Here is a 22905-nt window from a genome sequence, read left to right on the forward strand (position 1 = left end):
AGTTGTAAATGGATTTTTACAAAGATAGTGAAAATCTCAAGTGGGTTGCTTGAGTACTGGACGTAGGCACGGAATTTGCCAAACCAGTATAAAACTGTGTTTGCATTCTCTCTTCCTTTATCTTAATTATTTTGTTGCAATCAATTGTGTCTTGCATGTTTAAAGAACATTATTAAATTGATTGCTGCTTCTTCTGCATTCTAAGTCTATCCCTCTTAAGTTATTGAGGCCACAAGGTCTAACAATCTCAACCATTGGTATGGCTCACAAAAAAAATAATAGATCATCTAATATAAATAGAAATAGGGGTTTGATGCAACTCAACACCTTTGTTTTTTGATAGTCATCATATTGCTTAAAACATGAAGAGTGTATTTGTTCTTATGTATTGCGATAGTGACATACTTTCATCATCTAAAGGGATATTGTTTGAATGTTCTAGTGGTCCTAAAGTCCTCATAATAAGTAAGGACATGTCGCTTGATGCTTTAAGGAAAACAATTAGGGATGTCATTAGAGGTTGCAAAATTTTACTTGATCTTTTTTACCGTCAACCTGTTTACATAGGTGATGGTAGCGTGTGAATACGAGTGTATGGAGCTTAAACACAATGATGATGTGGATAAAATCCTTTTCATCTTTTCGGATTTAGTAATAAAGGTTTGATTAAGTTGAATACAACTTTTGGCCGATCTCCACATAAAATCCTTGTCCTATTATGCAAACCAATGAAACCAAGATTTATTGATGAGATCATTGCTTTGGTGCATAATAAATCTATGTAGTCATGTTTTTACTTTATAAAAACCATACCCTAGTTTTTTTTAAAGAAAAGTTTGTATTATCATTGTTTCTTTACTTGTTGATGTTTGTTTTATAAATCAATAAAAGAGACTGTTATTGTTACTATGCGCATGTTGTTTAAAAAATTTATGAACGCAAAAAAAAAGTAATTCAACCACAACATAAACTGAAAAAAAATATATTTCAAAACAACATAAAAAAACTATGCAACAATCATAAAAAGATAATAATAATAATAATAATAATATATGTCCAATACAATAATCAATCGCCTCTGCAACCCTTCTTACCATCCTTGGCAAGCCTCTTCCATTATCTTTGTGTCTGAGCTGCATCGAGCTACTAATTCCTCATGCAACGATTGCAAAGCTTGTTGTATGACTTGATGATGACTCATGCCCTCTAGCACAGCTCTAAGGTCCAGCAAGCTTTGCATATTTCTTTATACCATATAGAATCGATATTGGAATAACAATTACAACTAGTAACTATTTTTTAGTGAAAATTTAGGGGGGAAAATCCAATTTGCATCACTTGACAAGAGTACTCTCCACCTGGTACATAGTCTGCCAGTGGTTGTGGCTGTACTAGGATGGATGGTAAATTTATAGGACCATGTGATGGTTTCCCCTTCTCTGGCAGAATGACATAAGGAAGGGAAACCTGGTAAAATCAACGCAGATAGTTAGAGGTTCAAGCCCAAGAACCCCTAATTGGCATAACATTACCCAGAGGAATGTATGTTGTTGTCACTCCGCCCACGCCTTATCACAAAGTTAATATGTAAGACTGGGAGGTGGTTGGCATGGAATCGTCTGTACATGGCCAAACTATCTCAACACCCTCTCCGAACAATAAGGCCTCACATCAGTCCCGCATTTGATGAAGTCAGAAAAAAAGGTTTGCTCTACGAAAGGCCTCACACCCCCGTGGTCCTCATATGGACACCACACGATAGCATCCATCTGTAGGTCATCTAGTCTCTCCCTGGCCGGAAGGGCACGCTCGATACCTCTCAATGCCTTCCATCTGGTGGCTATCGATTCCTCCACCACATAATCGTTTAGCTTTGAGTAGCCAACAATGGGTAGATGCGCAAACACCCATGATTGTAAGAAAATATTAATTACAACAATAAAAGAATAATTACAATACTAAAATAATATACTTACCATGAGTAACATCATATAGCCTCCACACTACTTGGTATTCTGGTTCGCATAGGAGAGATGGTCGTAGAGGTACGCCGATGCAACTACTTCCCATGTGTACTCATGGAAAGCATTCAGGTTGCCTAGGTATTGGAGGTAGGCGACATAGACGTGAGTCAAGGACTTGTCAGTAAATATCATACTTTCGATCAAGTGCGAGATATGTCATTGCAGCCCAAACATAGAAGCCTCACTCAACATAGCAGTGATATAGGTCTGCCAGCCATGTCAACCTCACATTGGAACATGTGTTTGTTGTTACTGCAGCCTCTATCTTTTTCGAAATGTCAAGATGTCATCAGCAGGATCTTCACCTCCATTTTGTCAAATAGCCAAAGAACATTATCAATGGGCTTGCCTATCACAGGAAAGTGCAGTAGACAAGACACATCATCCAGAGTGATGGTCATCTCTTCAACAGGCAGGTGGAAGGAAGACGACTCCTGGTGTCACTTCTCAAAAAAGGCATTCACCAAGCCCCTATTTTGTAGCACGATATTGCATCGTAACAAGAGCTTATAACCTTGATTGATCCATATAAGCTCTAACTTGCAAATGAGTAAGGGATACTAGAACCTGGTCAACATGGCTAACAAGCTTCAACTTTGGTCGCTCCTAATGGATCCAAACATAACCAACACAGTGGGTCTTATACAACCAAATAAGGGACAAATCAACTGGGCATCCTCCAAATAGAGGTCCAATGATCTTATCAGCAGTTAGCCATGTTTATTACTCTAGTTCTATCACTTGTTGTTGTTGTTATTGTCGCTCGTCAGCAAGTGGGGTGCGCACTGACACAATCACTCAATGATGCCTCTCTTCAACATCCTCCCCTTCTTGTGAAGGGCCTTCATGGGGGGTCGCGTCCAACAATGTATGATGTTTATTTCATGCGAGTCATCATAAGTATGGATCAAAATTTAAAACATTACATTAGTATTACTATAAAAATGATAACAAAAACAAATTAAAAAACATCAAAGTGCACAACGAAGTCACGATTTTGTTGTGTGTTTGGACAAAGAACACAACATAATCATAATCCTATTATGTTATTCCAACCAAAAAAAGAGTAACAGAATCATGATATTGTGAATACAAAACCCCAGAAAAAACTACCAGATTAGAGGGTGGCGCACAAAAGGGGAGAATGGAAGAGTTGGGGAGGACGAAGGAGAAGGATAAGAGGGTGCTAGAAAGGTGGGAGGGGTAACGGATTTCAAATTGGGGGTAGAAAAGACATTTTGTCTATACATAAGGACCAAAAGCAATTTTGGTAAGGACCCGTAGGAACTCTCTTGATTTGGAAATACAAGGCCCAATACTATTTGATACATGTGGGCACCATAAGGCAATTGCTTCCTACACCTCTTATTTTTGCTTCTTACACCCATAAGAATCTAAAATGGCAAAAATGTCCCTATTCTCAAAATCCTAACACGTCATCTTCCTTTTTTCCTCCTATGTCGCCAAGCACCTTACAGCCACCATGTTGAAGGTAGAGAAAGATATTATGTGAAATAGGGAATCCTTGTGTGATTTCTCCAACGAGTCTTTAACTCTCTAGGAATGGAAATCATAATACAAAGGTAATTCAAATATATATTTTGGTTCTAGAATACCTATGCCGAAAGTAAATATCTCAAAATAGGTATTCCAGAATATATTTTCATATTACCTATGTATTAAGGACTACCTTTATATATATATATATCACAAAACCTATTCTAGAATATGTTTGTACTATTTTGGAATAGTAATTTCAGTTCTGGAGTTATTGTCGTAACCTTCCAAATTACTTGTTCTAGAAAGTGCTCAATGAGAATGACGATGCCAAGATCGAGGCAAACAAGAAGAGAAGCCCTTTCATTCTTGCTCCCTTCCTTTGGCCTTACTCACTTGTTGCATCCAATGACCCTAAGTGCTTGCAATGTTCACGCTGCCCCTATTTCGCATAATATCTTCAACTACTGCACTGATAGAACCTCCCCCTACTACCCCACCAGTTGTCTCCCCTACATGCATGGGAAAACTGAATGAGCCCGAGTTTCATGAGGCGGGGAAGATGTTGAACAAGTTCCCTTGCTCGCATCAAAGGCGGTAGCGGCAAGGTGCTTGGTGGCACAAGAGGAGAAAAGAAAGAGAGGGTGATTGGATTTAGAACATAGGGGCATTTTTGTTTGTTCAAATTACTATGGGGTGTAGGATGCAAATAGGAGGTGCAAGTAGCAATTTTATAAAATTATAAAATTAAAATGTCAAATAAGAAAGGTTTTGGCAAATTCGAACCTACATGCAACAATTTTTGTGGCAATTATAAATCTAGTAACTAAAAACTGTTACAAATTAAAAAAAACATCACAAATTGCAAAAACAAATGTCACAAATTGCATTTTTTATGTTTTCTCCTGCAATTTGTGGTGTTGTTGTTTTTTACAATTTGTGGTAATTTTAACTAAATAATGTGGTACTTTTTTAGTTTGACACATCATCACTTAATGAATCCTTATTGATCACATACTAAAATCAAACTTGAAAATTGGACTATTTTACAAAAAAAAAAAAAGTTTAAATCAAATGTACCATAATACTTAGCCATGAGAACATACTAAAATGCTAGATATTAAAAAAAAGATAATTTAGGTAGGAAAATCAAATTGGACTATTTTATATATATGAAAACATATTTAAATCAAATATAATTTTATAGGTTATTAACATTTTAAATACATACAAAAGTTTAAATCAAATGTACCATAATACTTAGGTCTAAGTTTCAATAATACAATCAACATTTATCAATAATAACAAATTTACATTTAGAAAAAAATGACATATAGTTTAGATTGATTTATAATTTTTAAGAAAAAATCAAAATAGTGTTGTTTTAAGCATTTTTTATTGACTCACGATGAATTTCTTGTCGATTTTCAACCAATTTTACAGATTTTTCTCTAGGCCATGTCTATGGTTTATTTGAGTCAGTTATTTGACCAGTTCACCAATTTTCTGATTCGATCAGTGAACTTGGTTTGGTTTTCAAAACACTAATTTTCTGGAAGTTGACCTTAGAGAGAATACTCTATAGAGGAATGCTAGCAAGTAGCAATACACTACACCATATTCATTTCATCACGCTTTCTATTATTGGTTATAATATATTAAAATTTACAAAATTACAAGTGAGATTCATTAAATAAAAAATGAAACATATAAAAATTCATAATTTTAAAAAAAAAAAGTTAACTAATGATAAGGAATGTATTCAAAAGACCATATTAACAAAATTTATTACTAGCATTTCTCCTGCTATATAATATGTATGCCATGTAAAAAGTAATGTACCCAAAAAATGCTTCGGCTTAGTAGAGTTCCCAAATGATTGCTAGCTATGTCTTGGTGGGGAGCATTTTTACTAAAGATCTTTATCAGATTTGACAAAAATACTGTTTTAGTGGGAGCTGGTCTGTAAAGTAAAATTGGAAACGGATATACTTTTTTTCACTCGAATTTTCACAATTACCGTACTTTTTAAAATTTCTTTCTCTCTTACCGTAACTTTTTTTTAAATTTCTTTCTCTGTTTCATTGCTTTACTCATTACATTTACACTTTCTCATTATTTCTATTCCCTTCTATCGTGCATACAACCGCAAGGCATGTGAAAAAATTATTTTGGTACAGAAATTGGATGGTTTGAAATCATTAGTAAATGATTTTTTGGACACTAAGGACACTTAATGTTAGGCTTCAAACTCCTTTTAGGCTTGTACCTAAATCTGTGGGGGGCTTTTAATCATTTTTCTTGTCATCCTTTGATCTCTTTCAAATTATGGAAAATATAATCTTTACTGGACGTTACCTCAACATTAAGTATGTGTTTGTATTTCCATTGGGTTGGACTTAACGTGGATTCAACACTCTCCCTCCTTCTCAGGTTTGTGCATTAAGTGCATGTTTGTTTTATTGATAAATTTGCTACCGCACGAAGTCCAATGTGCTTTCACTGTAAAAGTTTGTCTTTTGTTGCTTTTGAAAACGTAAGTTGGGTTGCCATTAAAAAGTGGAAAACTACCGTTCAGCTGAAATATAAAGGATTTCCAAACGCACCTTTGCTTTTGAACAAAGTTAAGCTAGAGATGTACTGTGCCTAACCCAACCCTACCTGGCTGGCTACCCATTTTACAAGGAGCATCAGTATCCGTATTTCATAATCACATTCAGATAAAGCAAAAACACCAAAGCAATTTAATAAAGCAGAACTGAAACTGGTGACATTTTTACTCCATTTATTCATACCTAATATTTTATCTAAATAATAATATATTTTTATATTATAATCTAATCACAAACAATTATGTAAAGTAGCATACAAAAGATAATTTTTGACTGGTCCACGGTGTAAAAACCTTTAACAATATATGCTTATTAAATCCATATTCTATAGTATTAAGGACTTTTGGTGTTTTATTATTTATCTGGGTCCGCAGAGGCATGTGATTTCAATGGATTAAATCGAAATAAAGCAAGCTCTATCAGGATTAAAATGCATAATGCACATGCTGCAACAGATTACCCCAATACCTAATGTGGGTGGGTCCACTCCTCATGTCCTCATCCTCATCCAGAGAAATTCACCAATTCAAAGTACATGGTCGTGTATTTTACTTTTCCCTGTGGAAAAGGTAAGAAAAGTCGCACTATGAGATTTTTCAAAGTACCTGGCTACCCATTTTTTCATTCGGACCCCACAAAGCAGCAGCTTATGGTAAAAATTTATAACTACTCAATTCATAGAAAGTACATGTGGCAAATAAAGATTCGTCTAGTTGATAAAAATATAGTCATTCCTCAAGAATGAGGGCTCAATTTCCACTGTTATGTTATGACTGATGTCAAAATCTTATTAATGAATATTATTGATATAAGGACCTTGAGCCTTAATCAGAACCAACTCACTTAAAATTTTTATTATTTAAATAAACATTCATAATAAGTAGCTACATATAAACTTGCATTTCATTGATCTATCCTTGTCTTTTCAAGTGTTCAAATATATGATCCAAGCCAACCTTGGTCCCCACCAACACAATAATCAATGCAATCTTCACGTCAACCTGCCACGGTCCCATATCCTGAATCTAGCTAGGCACATGTATCACACTTGGCACCCACCTGCTTTTATGGCACTACACCGACCACTGTCGCCACGACTAGAACCCTCGATCTTCAATTTTAAGGTTCAAACCAAAATGCTCGTCTCCCTCCATTTTTCACTACACAGTTTAGACAACACAGATAGCAACTATCCGAAACATTGCCGCAGTACCATTTTACGTTGTGGCTCCAGAAAACACTCACAATGAGATCAAATTAATTTATATAAAGCATCCAATAAAACATCTTTTTAGAATAAATTAACACCTAAAATTTTACACATAACCCCCTTGTTTTTCTTTTTTCATTACAACAGAACAAACCCTTCTTATAAGACTAAACAGTGTAATATTTTTCAAAATAAGAAAAATAAATAATTAGTAAGAGAAATCAAACAAAATTAGACAACCTTTAGTATAATTTAAACATGAAAAAGACATCAATAGTAGTTAAATTGCAAGAATAATTATAATTGAGATAGTCTAATAATAATAATAATAATAAATATTAATTAAAAATCATATTAATGAAAATAATTAAATAGTAACATTAAAGTGTTTAACAACGATTTCTACATATTACATACACATAAGTTGATTTCAATTTAAACTGAATTAAAATTTGAACCAAAAATAGATACTATCACTACCCCACCAACTAAAGTTCTTACCAAAAGTACGATTCACATTTAAGATGTATCGTACAAATCCTTCAACATATACTTAGGCCACCAGATTAGATCTAACAATACATATGCCGCCCTCAACCTTTTAGATTTCATTAATTTAATTTATTTAGTTTTACTATTTTTTTCAATATTCATAATTTCCATTGAATAATACCCATAAATGAACCGTTACATTAAATTTGAAAAATAACCAATACATACACAGTAGCCTTCACTATATCTAAACAATCTGCCAGCAATGAATATTCAATGGCGCAGATCACCTCTAATTCCTTAACAAGAAACACGCTCTAGTCTTCTATACATGCAATAGCAATATACTAACAGATTCCTACCAAGAAAACGAACTTGAATACAAATGAGGCTCTTGGTTTTGCTTGGCTCGGAATAAAATGAAAGAAAAGAGTCCTGAAACTAGATTTTTTAAGGAAGAACATCTTCTTTACGGGGATATCATCGCACCCCAGAGAGAGGGCGGGCTTCTTACCCCTCCCCCCTGAAGCTCTATAGTAAAACAATGAATGACAAAATAATGGGAAAAAAATAGATTATCATTCGGGAACTTTGTAGCCATCTCTCCTTGCTTCAGTACTATCATTACATTCCCTCTCCTTGCTCCACCCAAAAAAAAATTGACAAAAAGAATACGTAGTAAAATGAAATACCTATCACAAGATGGAATGGGTCAGTTTGATTAGACTACAAGCTGATCCAGCTGCATTTGCTCAAGCCAGGCTCCTAGAACGGAATGATCAACAGACTCAACTTGAGGATTTGAACTCGGTCCATCAGCAAATGCAACAGGGCCAGAACCTCCCAACTCTTTTATCTCAGATGGAGATTCCTTGACAAGGGATTGAACCCAGGATAGATCAGGCTCCTCCCCATTGTTTCCAAGCTCAAACGATGATGACCTGTGCAATCGACCTAGCTCATTTCCATTTACTGACCAATCTACTTTTCCATTGCCATGAGGAGAACCCCAATTAGACCAGGAGTTAACTGGGGACCCAACCATTGAGACAGGAATGTTGGCACCAAGGTCCCTTGAACTAAGGCTTCGCAGCTGTTGGTGCTGTTTCTCACGCTGAGCAAATGATAATCGAGAGCTCATTGGAGAGATTGGCTCCATACTTCTTGGTGACATCCTTCCAGGAGAAGAGACACCAAATGAAGCCTGGAATAGAGGATGCTCAACATTCCTAGGAGACAAGACACTTGTATTTATGGGTGATAATGAACTTTGAAGCTGTTGAAACTGATTCATAATAGCCGATTTGTGTGTTGGGGAAAATACAGAAGCCACTGCTGGGTCAGAATACCGGGGAGATGAAGAAATCTCAGCAGAAAATAGTTCATCAAGATTTGATGGAGTTAGTGTCTTGGACCGACCAGATCGACTCACTGAAATGCCACCAGGATGGGGCTGCGAGAAACAGCCTAAGTCATTCAAAAGGTGTTGCTGGCCATCAAAATCTTGCAACACATCCAAGTCTTCAGGTGGCATGTCACGAGCACTAAGAGAAGATCTCAATCGGCTAGTTTGAATATTGCTTCCTGGTAAATGAAGAGCTGGAACATTTGGCTGTGGCCAAGCATTAGATGAATGAGAAATGCCACTTGTGGATGGAGACATTGGCTGTGCAAAGGGAGATGGAGACATGGAAGAAATTGATGACGGCGAACCAGGAAAGAGGCTCATTGCAGCAGCCATGTCCATGACATTTGGAGTAGAGGCAGATGAGCGAGGCGAGGGAACAGCAGATCCAGTGGACACATATAATGGACGCAGCTCTTCTGCGGTGTGAGCAAAAAAACATACCCTTCTATTGCAACTAGTACCATCTTTGCACAGCCTTGTCCGATATTGAGCTGGGTGTAGCCAGCACTCAAATACTCCGTGAGCATATTCACACATGTCCCCACGCCTACAGGCCCCCTTTCTAAAATCAGGGCATGGCACACAGCTGTAATGGAACTTTCGGGGGTCTCTCCTACGAGCATTCTCTCCAGGGTGAACAAAAGGACACTCAGTCCAATCATGAGAGTATGCCCGGGAACAAGGTCGCACCTTGAATGAAAACATGCGAAACTCATCTGTTGCATAAATGCTGTTCTTTATATCAGGAAGTGATGGATCAATTGGATATTCTTTCTTCTCAGAAACAGAATTAACAGCTGCATCAGTAAACTTTGATGCCATAGGAGAGGATGGCAACCCATTTTCAGGTGGTGATAAATGAGCAGCTGAATCAGAACATGATGAATTACCTGATATTGGAATAAAACACTCACCAATAGACCCATCAGAAGCAGTATCTGAAAGTAGATCTTCAAGGGTTGCTTTCAGACCTTCAAGCTTAGGAGGAACAACAATAACATCAACTGGACGATTTCCATTAGCATCCACACAACTGATATCAGCACCGGCTGATAAGAGCAATTTGACAATATCAACTGCATTAACAGAACCACCCGATGCAGCACAGTGAAGGGCAGTGCTTTTATCTGTCCCGCAGGAGAAATTGACATCAGTCTCCGGACATGAGAGTATAAGTTTTAGAACATCTATACTCCCATACATAGCAGCAACCATTAAAGGAGTTCGGTGCTCAAGAACAATTTGTTTGGACCCAATCTGGCGAACATACCAGAGGCCAACTTCACTTATTAGAGAAACATCCCTAACTAAAGCTAGCTTAAAATCTTCAAAATCATTGTTAGAAGCAAGCTCGAGTAAGCAGGAAAAAGAATCTGCAGCATGAACTGTTAATTTGTTCATGTCTTTGCCGTTAGTTGAACCTTCTACCGCAGATGAAGATGGAGTTGAAAGAGACTTTGATTTCTCTGGACCACCGCACATGCTTCGGATAGCTGGAAGATAATAATCACGGTATTTAATAAGATCAGAGATATAATAAAAAAAAGGTAGAAGGAAAGCCAAAAGAGACAGATAGATCCACAATTATAAAATTAAAACATCGACAAAAATTGATTTGCAAGCGCTAAAGTAGTTGCAAGTCTCTATACCTTACAAAAATTCAGACAGATTCCTATAATTTATAAGTTTTATTGTTATATTATATACTTCTAGCTTAAAGTAATTATTTGGGTCCCTCGAAATCTATGACAGAACAAATTACAAATTTAAACTAAAAGAACCTCTATGAACATCCCAAAAACGTCTCACCTATTAATCAATCTATCAAGGCCAACAAGTTTATCAATTTCCCCAGGAAGTCATCATGAAACGAAAAGAAAACATGCTTAAAAATCACCTAAAAATAGCAGTTTCCTTAAAAACAACAACAACAACAATAATATACCTGCGTAGCAGATGAACTTATTAGACATCATAAACAAAACTTGGAAGTTCGAAAAACAAGCGCAGGACAGCAATATACTCAATCCATAAAGTAAAACCAAAAGGTTAAACAAATATTCCAGTAACACTTAAGCAATGGAACAGATCAGAATAAAATCCAGAATCAGAATCAAATCAAACAGAATAAAGTTGAAACCTTGTCAAAATAATAAATAAATAAAAGTTACAACCTAGTCATAAAAAAGCATAGAAAAATTAAACAACAGGAGAGGAAAACAGATAAATATTATTCTTATTCCCCAAAAAAATCTCTAACAGACATCAGGAATCTACCACACCAAAATTAGCGGAGAAGAAAAAACATGCAAAAGTAACTCATTTAAAAATTAGACAAAAAATGAAAAGAAAAAAAAGGCCACGAATCAACATCAAAACTTCCTTCTGTTCCCATCACAGATTACTATTATTATTATTATTATTATTATTATTATTATTATTATTATTATTATTATTATTATTATTATTATTATTATTATTATTATTATTATTATTATTATTAAAGTGCATTTATTTCTAATTTCTAATAAAAAATAATCAGCCAGTTTCACAAGCAGAAATTAGGGATCAGAAAAAGATGATGAACATTTTGCACATATAACAGTATAAAAAACAATAAAAAAAAAAAAAAAGAACATTCCGTTTCTTATAATTGCACAATCAGCTTCAAAGTTTAAAATCGAGAGATTTTCAACTTCCATTAATAGTGAGAACTCACCGATTACGAGTGGATGAGGTGAAGATCGAATTCCAAATCCGACGAGAAAAAAATAACGGGAAGAGAAAAGGCTTTTTTTTTCATCAATCCAAACGGAGAATAGCGAAATCTGAACACAGAAGACGAGATTCGGCGAAAGCGAGATTCAGAGCTTCCATCTCCATCTATAGAACCGAGGAAACATGGGAAGTGCGTCGTTCATGAGAGAGAGAGAGAGAGAGAGAGAGAGAGTAACGTCTTCTTCGAAATTGAAATTGAAATGCGACGAAATTTAGGGCGAATTTAAAAAACGAAGGGAACCGGAATGGCAGTGAAATGAAATGATGCTGAAATGCACGCCAAATGAAGTCCAAATGAAGTCGCGGAGGTGCAGCGGGGGAACTGGAAGGGCCGGTGAGAGGGAAAGCAGGGAGAGGAAGAGTTTGGGGAAGGAGAGAGTGGGTTGAAACGGTTGACTGTGGAGGAATTGATTCGGATGATTAAGTGGAATTAAATGAAGGTTTGGAATCCGCCAATTAGAAAGTAGCATATGTTAGAACGATAAGGACTAACAGGACAGGTATATGTGGTAGTATGTACTGACTTCGTGGTTTTTAATGAGATCTAATTTATTAATATTAAAAGTTATTTATTTTAGTAATTAATTTTGTTTTAAATATATGTTTTTAATATTAATAAAAAATATTATTAATTATTAATTCTTTTAATATCTCTTATCATCAATATATTTCTTGTTTTAACTTTTATAACTGCATATAAAATAGTCAAAAGCAAGATTTTCAAGATATTTTATATAAGATATAAAGTTTGATCTGAGAAACTATAAGACAATTAATGTGTATTATTTCCTATTTATTGAACTCAAAAAATAATAATAATTACAATATTTTTGTAAAAAAAATAATACAAGAGAATTTTTGTAATGATTATAATTAGAAAGGTTAAGTTAATATCTAAGTTTCTCAACTATTTGATAAGTTTTAATAAAATTTTGAATTATTTTTTTTAGTAAGTCCTTAAATTTTTTTAATTACATACATGTCGATAATGGCATGGACCTAATTAAAAAATAAATAAAAGTTTAAGGACCCAATTTAAAAAAATTATTTAGAACCTAATTAAAAAATGTAAATAGTTCAAGGACCAATTGAGTAATTCTTAAAATTTACCTAAGCTTTTACAGTATTCTTATCCCACTTCTAAATATAGTATTGTTAACTTTATAAGTCTACATCGAGTATTCTCAACTCTTTAGGTTAGTATTCTTACATCATTAGACGTAATCCTGAAAAAGAGTTTGAAAATGAAAGTTTTCAAAGGTTCTACGAAGAAAATGATATTTTTCACAATTTCTCAACACCAAGAACACCACAACAAACTCTTAGAGATAGGCTTAGCATGAGCTTTGTAAATGGATGAGTTGAATCTCTTAGTGTTATAACAAAGTGCCCAATGGACCTATCATTCAAAGGATACATAGTTATTGTATGTACACTTCATGTGATATGTCATGTCCAATGTATTGGTTGTTACATATTTATTTTTATGTTACATATTTATTTATTTCATTTAATATGGCTTTGGTGAAATGAGGTGGTTTTGGTAAGTAATGACAAATGTTCTTTGTTGAGTCATTCACAGCAAGTAATCGTACATTATTAGCCATTCCAAACATTCCACATGGCACTTACCCTCTAAAATTTGAACTGGAGTCATTTCGTAATCTAAGAAAACCTTTAAAAACTTCCTTCTACCTCAACTAGTGAATGACTTCACTATTTTTGTGAACTCTAACCTCTTTCTCCCTACACCCAAACATTCATAAACCCAAAAAGCTTCAACCTTTAACCCAACTATGGAGAATGAAACTCTCGTCACTACCACTAAACTCGATAGGGTTGATGCTAAAACTGCAAAGATGAGCATGGAACATTTATTTGATATTCCAAAACTTGGAATGTAAGGACTGCGACTTGACCAAAAACTTCAACTATGTGGCATATGAGCCTACTTCAACAACTCACAAAAGATTTATCCTAAGCTTATATGGATATTCTGGAGGAACTCAAAGTTTGCTTATCTCATGATTCTGGTGCGTACAATTTGTGGGGTAAAAGTCAATATCTCAACAAACTCCATACAGGAAGCCATTAGGTTGGAATATGGCACCAATATCTACCATGATAATTGGTTGTCCATATTTGATGAATAAAAAATAGTTGAAAGAGCGTTGATGGGAAGCAAGTTTAAGGGCAAGGATCAAATACTCGAGTATAAGGACTTGATTGATGAAGCCAAGATATCAAAGCAATTGTGCAACAAGTACTCTACACAAGGCTGGTTTAAAGGACTTCATCTTTGTAGTTCAATGTTTTGCCTTGTCCCACTAGGTTAAAGGTATTCCTTTCGATTTGCCTCATCTCATTTACATTTATATGGCAAAGCAAATGAAAGGAGATGGTAAGAATAAAGATATCATTTATGTTGCACTACTCAACAAACTCATTTGGAAACAAGGAGTTTACTTCAAATTTCTTCACCAATGGACTCTAGAGAGAAGTCAAGTAATCATCAACAGAGATGAAAGAAGAGAAATTAAGCAGCAAAGATTTGGTGCATCCAACATCAGGGCAATGTAAATCATATTGGACACAACTCTAGTTGTTGAAGAGTAGATAGTGGACAAGGCTGACAAGAATGTTGTTAAGAAGAAGTGTCCAAAGATTGTAAAACTACTCACTGATTCTTATGGAGTGTCTATTGTTGAGAGGAAAATTCAAAATGTCATGAAAATACAAGAGAACAAAAGGATTACAAGACAAGGAGCACAAGTTGATGATTTTGATAATCAAGAGATTGAGGAAATGATTAACAAAAGAAATTATCCAAGTCCTACTACGTCCAAACCTGCATCTAAACTTACCTCTAAGAAAGCTAAGACTCTCAAAAGTTCACCAAAATAGGGAAAAAAACAAGGGAAGTAGATTAAAGGCATTCACCTACATGGTGACAAAAAGCAAGCATCAATCAACTTCAGCACTAAATCTGATATCTCAGACTCAGATGACAGTGATGATAATCAGGCTATCAATGTGGTGTATGAAAAGAGGGCAAGAGAAAAAATGTCTACTTAGACTAAAGTGCCCGCATCCAAGAAGCAAAAATGGCTACTCTTAATGCTAATGTATCATGTAACATCCCTGATTTTTTTACTTCTTGGCAACACTTACACTATGACACTTCACACGGTGGAACTTCACTCAACATCCTTGTTGGTCAGAACCCTCCACCGATCAAAACCCTTTGTAGGTAGCCCTTTCTAAGATCTCGAAAATTAGTTTTGTCTGCTTCTAGGATCAATGATTAACCCTACAAACCAACACAAGATTTTTCAGCGAGTTTTGTCCTCACTTACACGTTTTTCGGGAAACATCCCAGAAGGCCACCTATCTTATAACTACTCCAAGCCAAACATACTTAAATATAAAGTTCTTAAGTGATAGGCTACCAAAAAAGTAAATGCATCTTGTTAGTATATGTAGTATTAATTAATTCCTTTTAAGTCATCCTCAACTGTACAATTTCATACTTGCATAGCCTCCCAATCCCTCTCTTTTTGGTGTGATTCGTTGAGGTATTACATGCCCACCAGCTTTTGCCTGGTTCGTCCTTGAACTACACCATATTGAGAGAGAGGTTTGTTATGATACCATTTGTAACATCCCAAATTTTTGACTTGGCTCTCAAATTACAACACTTCAGACAATGACACTTCACTCAACATCATTGTTGGTCAGAACCCTCCAATGGTATGAACCCTCCATAGGTAACCCTTTTCGAGACCTAAAAAATTAGCCTTGTCCGCTTCTAGGATCAATGATTGACCCCTCAAACCAACACAAGATTTTTCAACTTGTTATGTCGTCACTCACATGCTTTTCGAGAAACTTCCTAGAAGGTCACCCATCTCATAACTACTCCAAGCCAAGCACGCTTAACTATGAAGTTCTTAAGTGATAGGTTACCGAAAAAGTAAATGTGTCTTGTTGATATAAGTAATATCAAGTAATTCCTTTAAGTCATCCTCAACTGTATAATCTCATATCTACACAATCTTCGGATCCCTCTCTTTCTGGTGTGATTCATCAGGGTGTTACACCCTAGGCATTCAAGAGTGAAGCACATTGCTCAAATGGTTAGGAATCATTCCAGAAAGATAGTGCCAAAGGCTCTTGTAAAGGAAGCACCAATTCCTAAAATGAAGGCAATCATAAAGCTATTTATGCCCATTGAAGACTTGGATGATGATTGGACACCTCTACCTCCACCTCCACCTTTTGAACCTGTAAGTACTTAGCCTACACAACCCCAACCTTCTACTCCTACCATTCCTTCAAACCTTTACCAAATAGAACATACCCAACTTGAATACCCCTACCTTGATAACTATTTAGTTATCATTCTAAGACCTTTCATTCTTGATGATGAAGGGAATTTCATTCTAGATGATAAAGGTATTCCCATTAGACAAAAGCATATCATTACTAAAATCCTTAAAAACTTGGACAACCTTCAGCCTAAGCTCACCAAAAATGACTTCATCCTTCTATCTGGCTTAGAAGGTTTTGTCCCCAAGTTACCTACTGTTATCTTTATCCCACTTCACCTTTTCCATCAACCCTTTGCGCAAGAGAAAAAACAAATGGGATGATCACAACTGGGTCTCATCTGTTACCTATTGAGCCAATCGTCCAACCATCCAAAGTCTTACTAGGCATGAGGTCATTACGCAAGGATCGTATATGAATAGTTTCCCCCTACAGTGCTTGCCTTAGAATGAATAGTACAAGCATGGTGAAGGTGCCATGGAAGTTATTGACCTTGGGGAAGATAAGTCCCATCCAACTATGAAAGTCTCCAACTTAACTTGGTACTACCCTGTTGATGAACCTTATCAACCTATAGATAAAGCTTCTTGCAACTGTCTTTAAAACTCATAAGCTTTTATAGTATTACATGGGCTATTGTCCTCCTAATCTCTACATCAAAAAATCCACATTGCTGAAATTCTATCCAAACAAAGTTTGTGCAAGATTGTTAACCTTAGACCCCAACAGGAAGAAGAAGACAAAGCCCATTTCAGCAAGCATAACCACTTAATGTTCATGGTCCACCACTTTCATAAGACACCATTAACATCCAAGCCATGATTAATCAGTCCTTGGACCCCCATATAACTAAAAATTATTTTTATTAAAGGCTATAACCAGTGTCCAGTATGTTGTATTAAAAAAAGGGTCCAAACATTTTGTGAAAACCAGTACCAAAGCACTGTATGCTTTTATGCGTCCAAATGGGCAATAACTAACTTATCAGTGGTAGAGCGCGCCCCTGATAATTGCGTTGTTGTGCCTGGACTGTGAGGGCTCTCAGCCACATGGATAGTTTAATGTGCTCATTGGCACCTGACCCTGAGATGTGGATCATCCAAGGCATATTAGCATGGCGTACTTCTCCTGTTTGAACCGGGGTTTGAAACCAAACTTATCCTCAGGAGGATAGATGAGGTGATTTAGGTGAGATCCAATGTAGATTCAACTTTCTCTTCACTCGTGGGATCCGGGCGATCCGGGGGGGACCACCATGACTCCTCTCTTCTCGAGAATTCATACATCCCTTATCAGTATATGGACAACTTTATATTCAGTTACTTAACATCCATATGATTTCCTTGTATGTAGAAGCATCTCGAGGTTGATTCTCATTCTATAATGTTTTATTATTTGATTTTCCCCCTTGATGTATGATTTGAAATTCTATTAACATTTGAACTTCAAGTAGTGTACTCTTATAGACAAAAAAAGAAGAATTATCTGCAAGAGCTGCAATAGTACAAGTAGTGAAAATAGAGAACATGTTGGAGGAAAAAGCAATTGTACCTTTTGTCCTATTTCTCTCTCTTCCTTACACTACCACATAGCGAGAATGATAGCTGAGACAACAGTCTTTTCAAAAGAAGGCTCTAATCCCATAACAAATCCTTTTCAAAAGAAGGCATGTTAGACGCAAAGCATGCAAATAGATTGGCATTTGACTGAATCACTTGTTGCAGGCAGCTTTTGTCTTTAACCTTCAATTTTAGGGTTTCATGGTCTATATTTTGAAATATTTCTAAGAGACCATGAGCGGAAAGTAAACCCCATCTAATAGACCATACATTACACATGAATAACTAAGGGATTCAAATGTATCTTTGTAGCATGCTTTCAAAGAATGGGTTGCCCTTGATCACTAAGTGTCGAAAGTATGACGCCTCTACTCAATCAACAAGGGCAACAATCAAAGTGGAGTCTCGATGCTAGCCTATAGGAGACTCATAGGGATTTGGTGTGACACTTTTCTCTCTCAACAGTGAATAATAAATTTCATGTGTATCATCAATTCTACCTCTTTCTCTCTCTCTCTCTCTCTCTCACACACACACACACACACACACACACACACACACACACACACACACACACACACACACATAATTATCTTATTATATATATAATAATTTAAATCATATCTAATTAATTATCTTATCAGATTACGTCTTATTTAATTAAATATATCATTAATTAATTAAATCTTATATTATTAATCAACTTTGAATTAAATTAAATCACATATATTTATTCATATGCTCCAGTTGAATACTCTATGCATGTGACCCTATAAGCTCCCACTAGAATGAAAATAATATTATCCCTATAATATTATAAAAATGATGATTGGCATTTAGCAATGCAAAATTGGCACCCATCCTTTGAGAAAATCGGTGATTCGATATCAACCTTATTGCAACCATATCCATCGTGTAGCATTTGTCCCTTTGTCTAAAAATCTTGATTGAACACAAGGCATAAGAGTGTCTTCCTCGTTAAGTCCAATTATCGGTTTCTCGATACCTGAGTGGACACATAAGCACAAATAGATCCAACATCTCATATCGGCCCATTTTTGTGTGGTCATGCATATAATGTGTCTCACTTTATTGAGAATTCCATAGATAGAACTCATGCTATGTAGGAGGAACGAATCCTATCTACATCACTCATATCCCTCAACATGATTTATTATAGGCCCAAGTACTACCTTTATGATCATCTTGTTACGGATGGTGTTTAATAGCATTAAAGCCTTCAACTTCTACATTTAGGAATCATAATGACTTCAAGGCAAAGGGCTACTATTGCCTTATGGTTGCCATGAGAAATGCCTATGACACTTATATAACTACTATAAAGCCTTTTAATAGTGGGTGTAACACCCCAAAATTTTGACCCAGTAAGTAGACACTTAAGTGAGTTGGTTAGGATTTAATTGTTTTAATAAGAAAAGATGTGCCTTGAGTAATTACATATAACTAATAATGAATGGAGTAATTAATGAAAAGAATGGAAATAAAGTAAATAAGTAGTTCTATTGGGAAGATTCGAGAAATACTATTTAGATAAGGAAACATATATGATAGAAGGAGAAGCAAGATATTACGCAAAATTGTTAAGTTTATTACGAATAACAGAATTTACAATGAAAGGATTGAAAACTCTCTCGAGTTCACTGAATCCAAAATATACAGCTCCTTATAATGGAGACAACAACTAAATGTCTAACCAAAAATAGTTACAACAAAAACATAGAAAACAATTATAGTTACAACACAACCTCTGTTAATGAACCACCAGATTGGACACTCCCTTCTACATGACTAAAAGCTTCACCAAATTACAAAAGATTGGACAACCAATATAGAAGACAAGAGTACTAGACCAGACGACCATTGTCGTCCATCCTATCTCTATCGTCCATCATCTAACAATCAACAATCCCCACTTTGGTTTAATAACATTTATGAATTACAAGTAACTTAGCTCATTTCTAGCAATCTATGTTAAGTAGATCCAAATAATGCATGAACATGCTTCTTGGAATAGGCTCTGTGAACATATCAACTAGATTTTCCCTTGTATTAACTTCTGGACTTCGACCCTCTTCTCAGAATGGATGAAGTGATATCTAATGTCAATGTGCTTAGTCTTCTCATGATGGACTTGATCCTTGGCTAAATGGTTTAGTAATCAGACCTTTCAGCCAAATCCCTTCCTTTGTTGCTTCTGCCAGAGCCACATACTCTACCTTTGTAGTGTATAAAGCCACTGTGGGCTGAAGTGTTGCCTTCCAACTGACAAGAAAGTTGTTAATCATGAATGCATACCTAGTCACGAATCTCCTAGCATCCAAATCTACAACATAGTCAAAATTTGAGTAATCAGTGAGAGCAAAAGACGTGTCTCCATGGTAGATGAGTCCAATATTAGTTGTACCCTTAAGGTACCTGAGTATACGTTTCATAACTTGTTATTGTTCTTTCATAGGATTACCCATATACTTATTCACAACACTGATTGCTTGTGCTAGGTCCAGTCTGGTGCATACCATAGCATACGTGAGATGAGAGTACCTACATCACTTGCATAAGGAACACAAGACATGTATTCTTTCTTTGATTCTGACTGAGTAGTATTGAGTTCGAATAAACAAATGGACATTGTCAGAGGAGTACATACTGGTTTTGAAAATGTCATCCGAAAATGATTCAAAACTTTTTGAATGTATTCTTTCTAACACAAAAAAAAGCTTCTTGTGGATTCGGTCCCTCTTAATCTCCATGCCAATAATCTTTTTAGCAGCTCCCATGTCCTTCATCTCAAATTCACTACTAAGTAGTGACTTTAGCTTCTAAATTACCATCAAATTTTGAGATGCTATGAGCATGTTGTCCACATAGAGTAGTACTCCACCTTGTTATGATAAATAGAGGATTCATAGGGACTTCTGATGTACCCATTGGAGACAATGAACTTATCGAATCTCTTGTACCACTACCTTGGTTATTGCTTTAACCCATAAAGAGACCTTTTCAATCTATAGACATAATTTTTGTTTCCTTCCACCTCAAAACCTTCAAGTTGTTGCACCAGAATGTCTTCCTCCAGCCTTCCATGGAAAAAGGAAATTTTGACATCGATTTGCTCTAATTCCATGTCCAGAGTTGTCACTAGGGCCAGCAAAACACGTATGGAGGTGGTTGAACTACTAGAGAGAATATCTCATTTTAGTCATCTCCTTCCTTTTGATTATAGTCCTTAGCTACCATACGTACTTTATAAAGGATGACTTTATTAGTGGACGATCCAAATTTCTTCTTAAAGATCGACTTGCACCCTACTACTCGTCTATCTTCAGGTAGCTCTATTAAATCCTGAGTCTGGTTTTTCTAAAGGGATTCCATCTCTTCATTCATAGCCATCATCCACTCCTTAGCTTTAAAACATGAAATTGCTTCTTGATAAGTGGTTGGTTTGAATGAATCAATTTCTATTGCTACCTGTAGTGCATAAGACATTATATATGCCATATCTTTTAGGAGCTTTGATTTGCCCTTGTGACTTTCTGGGTGTTGTGGTTTTGAGCTGCTTCGGATGGTTGCGACTTGCCCAGTCAATCCTCTCAACAAGTGTTGAATTTTGATGTTAAGGATGCATTTAAAGATCCTAATCAATCTCATAAAGTGCTTCAAACTTCTCATGATCACTAATGTTTCTAATTGTAGAGCTCTAAAATGCCACCTGCTTAGTGACATCCTTAGCCATGCCCAAATCTTCATGAAATTTAGAATGCAACATAGAGTGTTCATCGATGATGACACTATACTCAGAATGACCTTTCTTTCATATGGAGACCAGACTCAGAATCCTCTAGCTTACCTTCACTAAAAACATATAGTCCATTTCTTGTAGGCGCACTAGCATAGAAAACATCATTGATATGAATAGAACAACATTTGTCCTTTATTAAAAATATGAAAACCCTTCTTGTCCAAACAAGAAATATGAATTATGTTTCTTTTAATAGCTAGAAGATAGTAACAATTATTTAATTCCAAAATAAGCCTAGACAACAAAGTCAAACAAAAAACCTTACAACTAATATCACAACATTTTGCTCCATTTCTTTACTCATAGGTCCACTTCGCCTTTGGTTAATTTCACCACTATCCTTTACTCTCTCCATATTTGTAAAAATGTGAGAATCACATCTGGTATCCAATACCCATGATGCTGAAGTAGACAAATCAACCTCAATAACATAAATACCAAAAGCAAAAGTCTTACTTCCCCTTCATACTTTTGCACTCTCTAGGTATATCAGACATTTCCTCTTGCAATGCCTAATCTTACCAGATTGGAAGCAAGTTCCATTCTTAACTACACTGCCATCATTCTTCTGGTCAAAAGTGCTAGGCTTTGAGCTTTATATGCCTTTACACTTTCGCACAAAAGGGTGTTACTTCTTGCCCTTGATTTCTTCCAGATTGTACCATCATAATGGCTCTGGATGTGTTAAATTTCTCTTGCCTTGCTTACTCATAAAATTACAACTTGAAGTGTTTGATCATATCAAATGCCTCCATGTTCTTGTGGTGCTTTCACAGCTTTGAGCTCATAGTAGTAAGCATGAGACATTCGAGACTTTTCTCATTTAGCATAATCCTCAAGTTTCTTGTTTGAAGAAAATCCTCAAGTTTCTATACCAATATAGAAAGTTATTTCTAGATAACTTGTCCTTTTCAAGTACCGATCACAATCATAGTGTGTTTGAAGACATGGTAATTTTGAAACATTAAATATGCATATTTTAAGTATCATGACATATGACATGTTTAATAAATACTTTTATTAAATATAATCCCACTATTTTACTCAAATCAATTAATAACCCTCAATTATTGACTCAAAAAATCCCATTGGAAGATTTTTTATTGGACCAAGATCCATATTCTACTTCATCCTTAGTTAGCTTTGGCTAATCACCCAAAACTTAGTTATTTAGGT

General features: G+C 35.6%; 1 protein-coding gene across 1 annotated transcript; it reads right to left on the reverse strand.

Moving 5' to 3' along the window:
- Positions 1-7018: 7018 nt before the first annotated feature.
- Positions 7019-12416, reverse strand: LOC100792574 (zinc finger CCCH domain-containing protein 30). The gene is made up of 2 exons (XM_006598206.4): positions 11963-12416; positions 7019-10736 (listed from the first exon to the last, which is right to left on the reverse strand). Exon 2 carries the CDS (start codon positions 10723-10725, stop codon positions 8557-8559), a length of 2169 nt encoding a protein of 722 aa, XP_006598269.1. The 5' UTR covers positions 10726-10736; positions 11963-12416; the 3' UTR covers positions 7019-8556.
- Positions 12417-22905: the final 10489 nt, after the last annotated feature.

Source organism: Glycine max, chromosome 15 (assembly GCF_000004515.6).
Source record: "Glycine max cultivar Williams 82 chromosome 15, Glycine_max_v4.0, whole genome shotgun sequence".
NCBI classification, from domain to species: domain Eukaryota; kingdom Viridiplantae; phylum Streptophyta; class Magnoliopsida; order Fabales; family Fabaceae; genus Glycine; species Glycine max.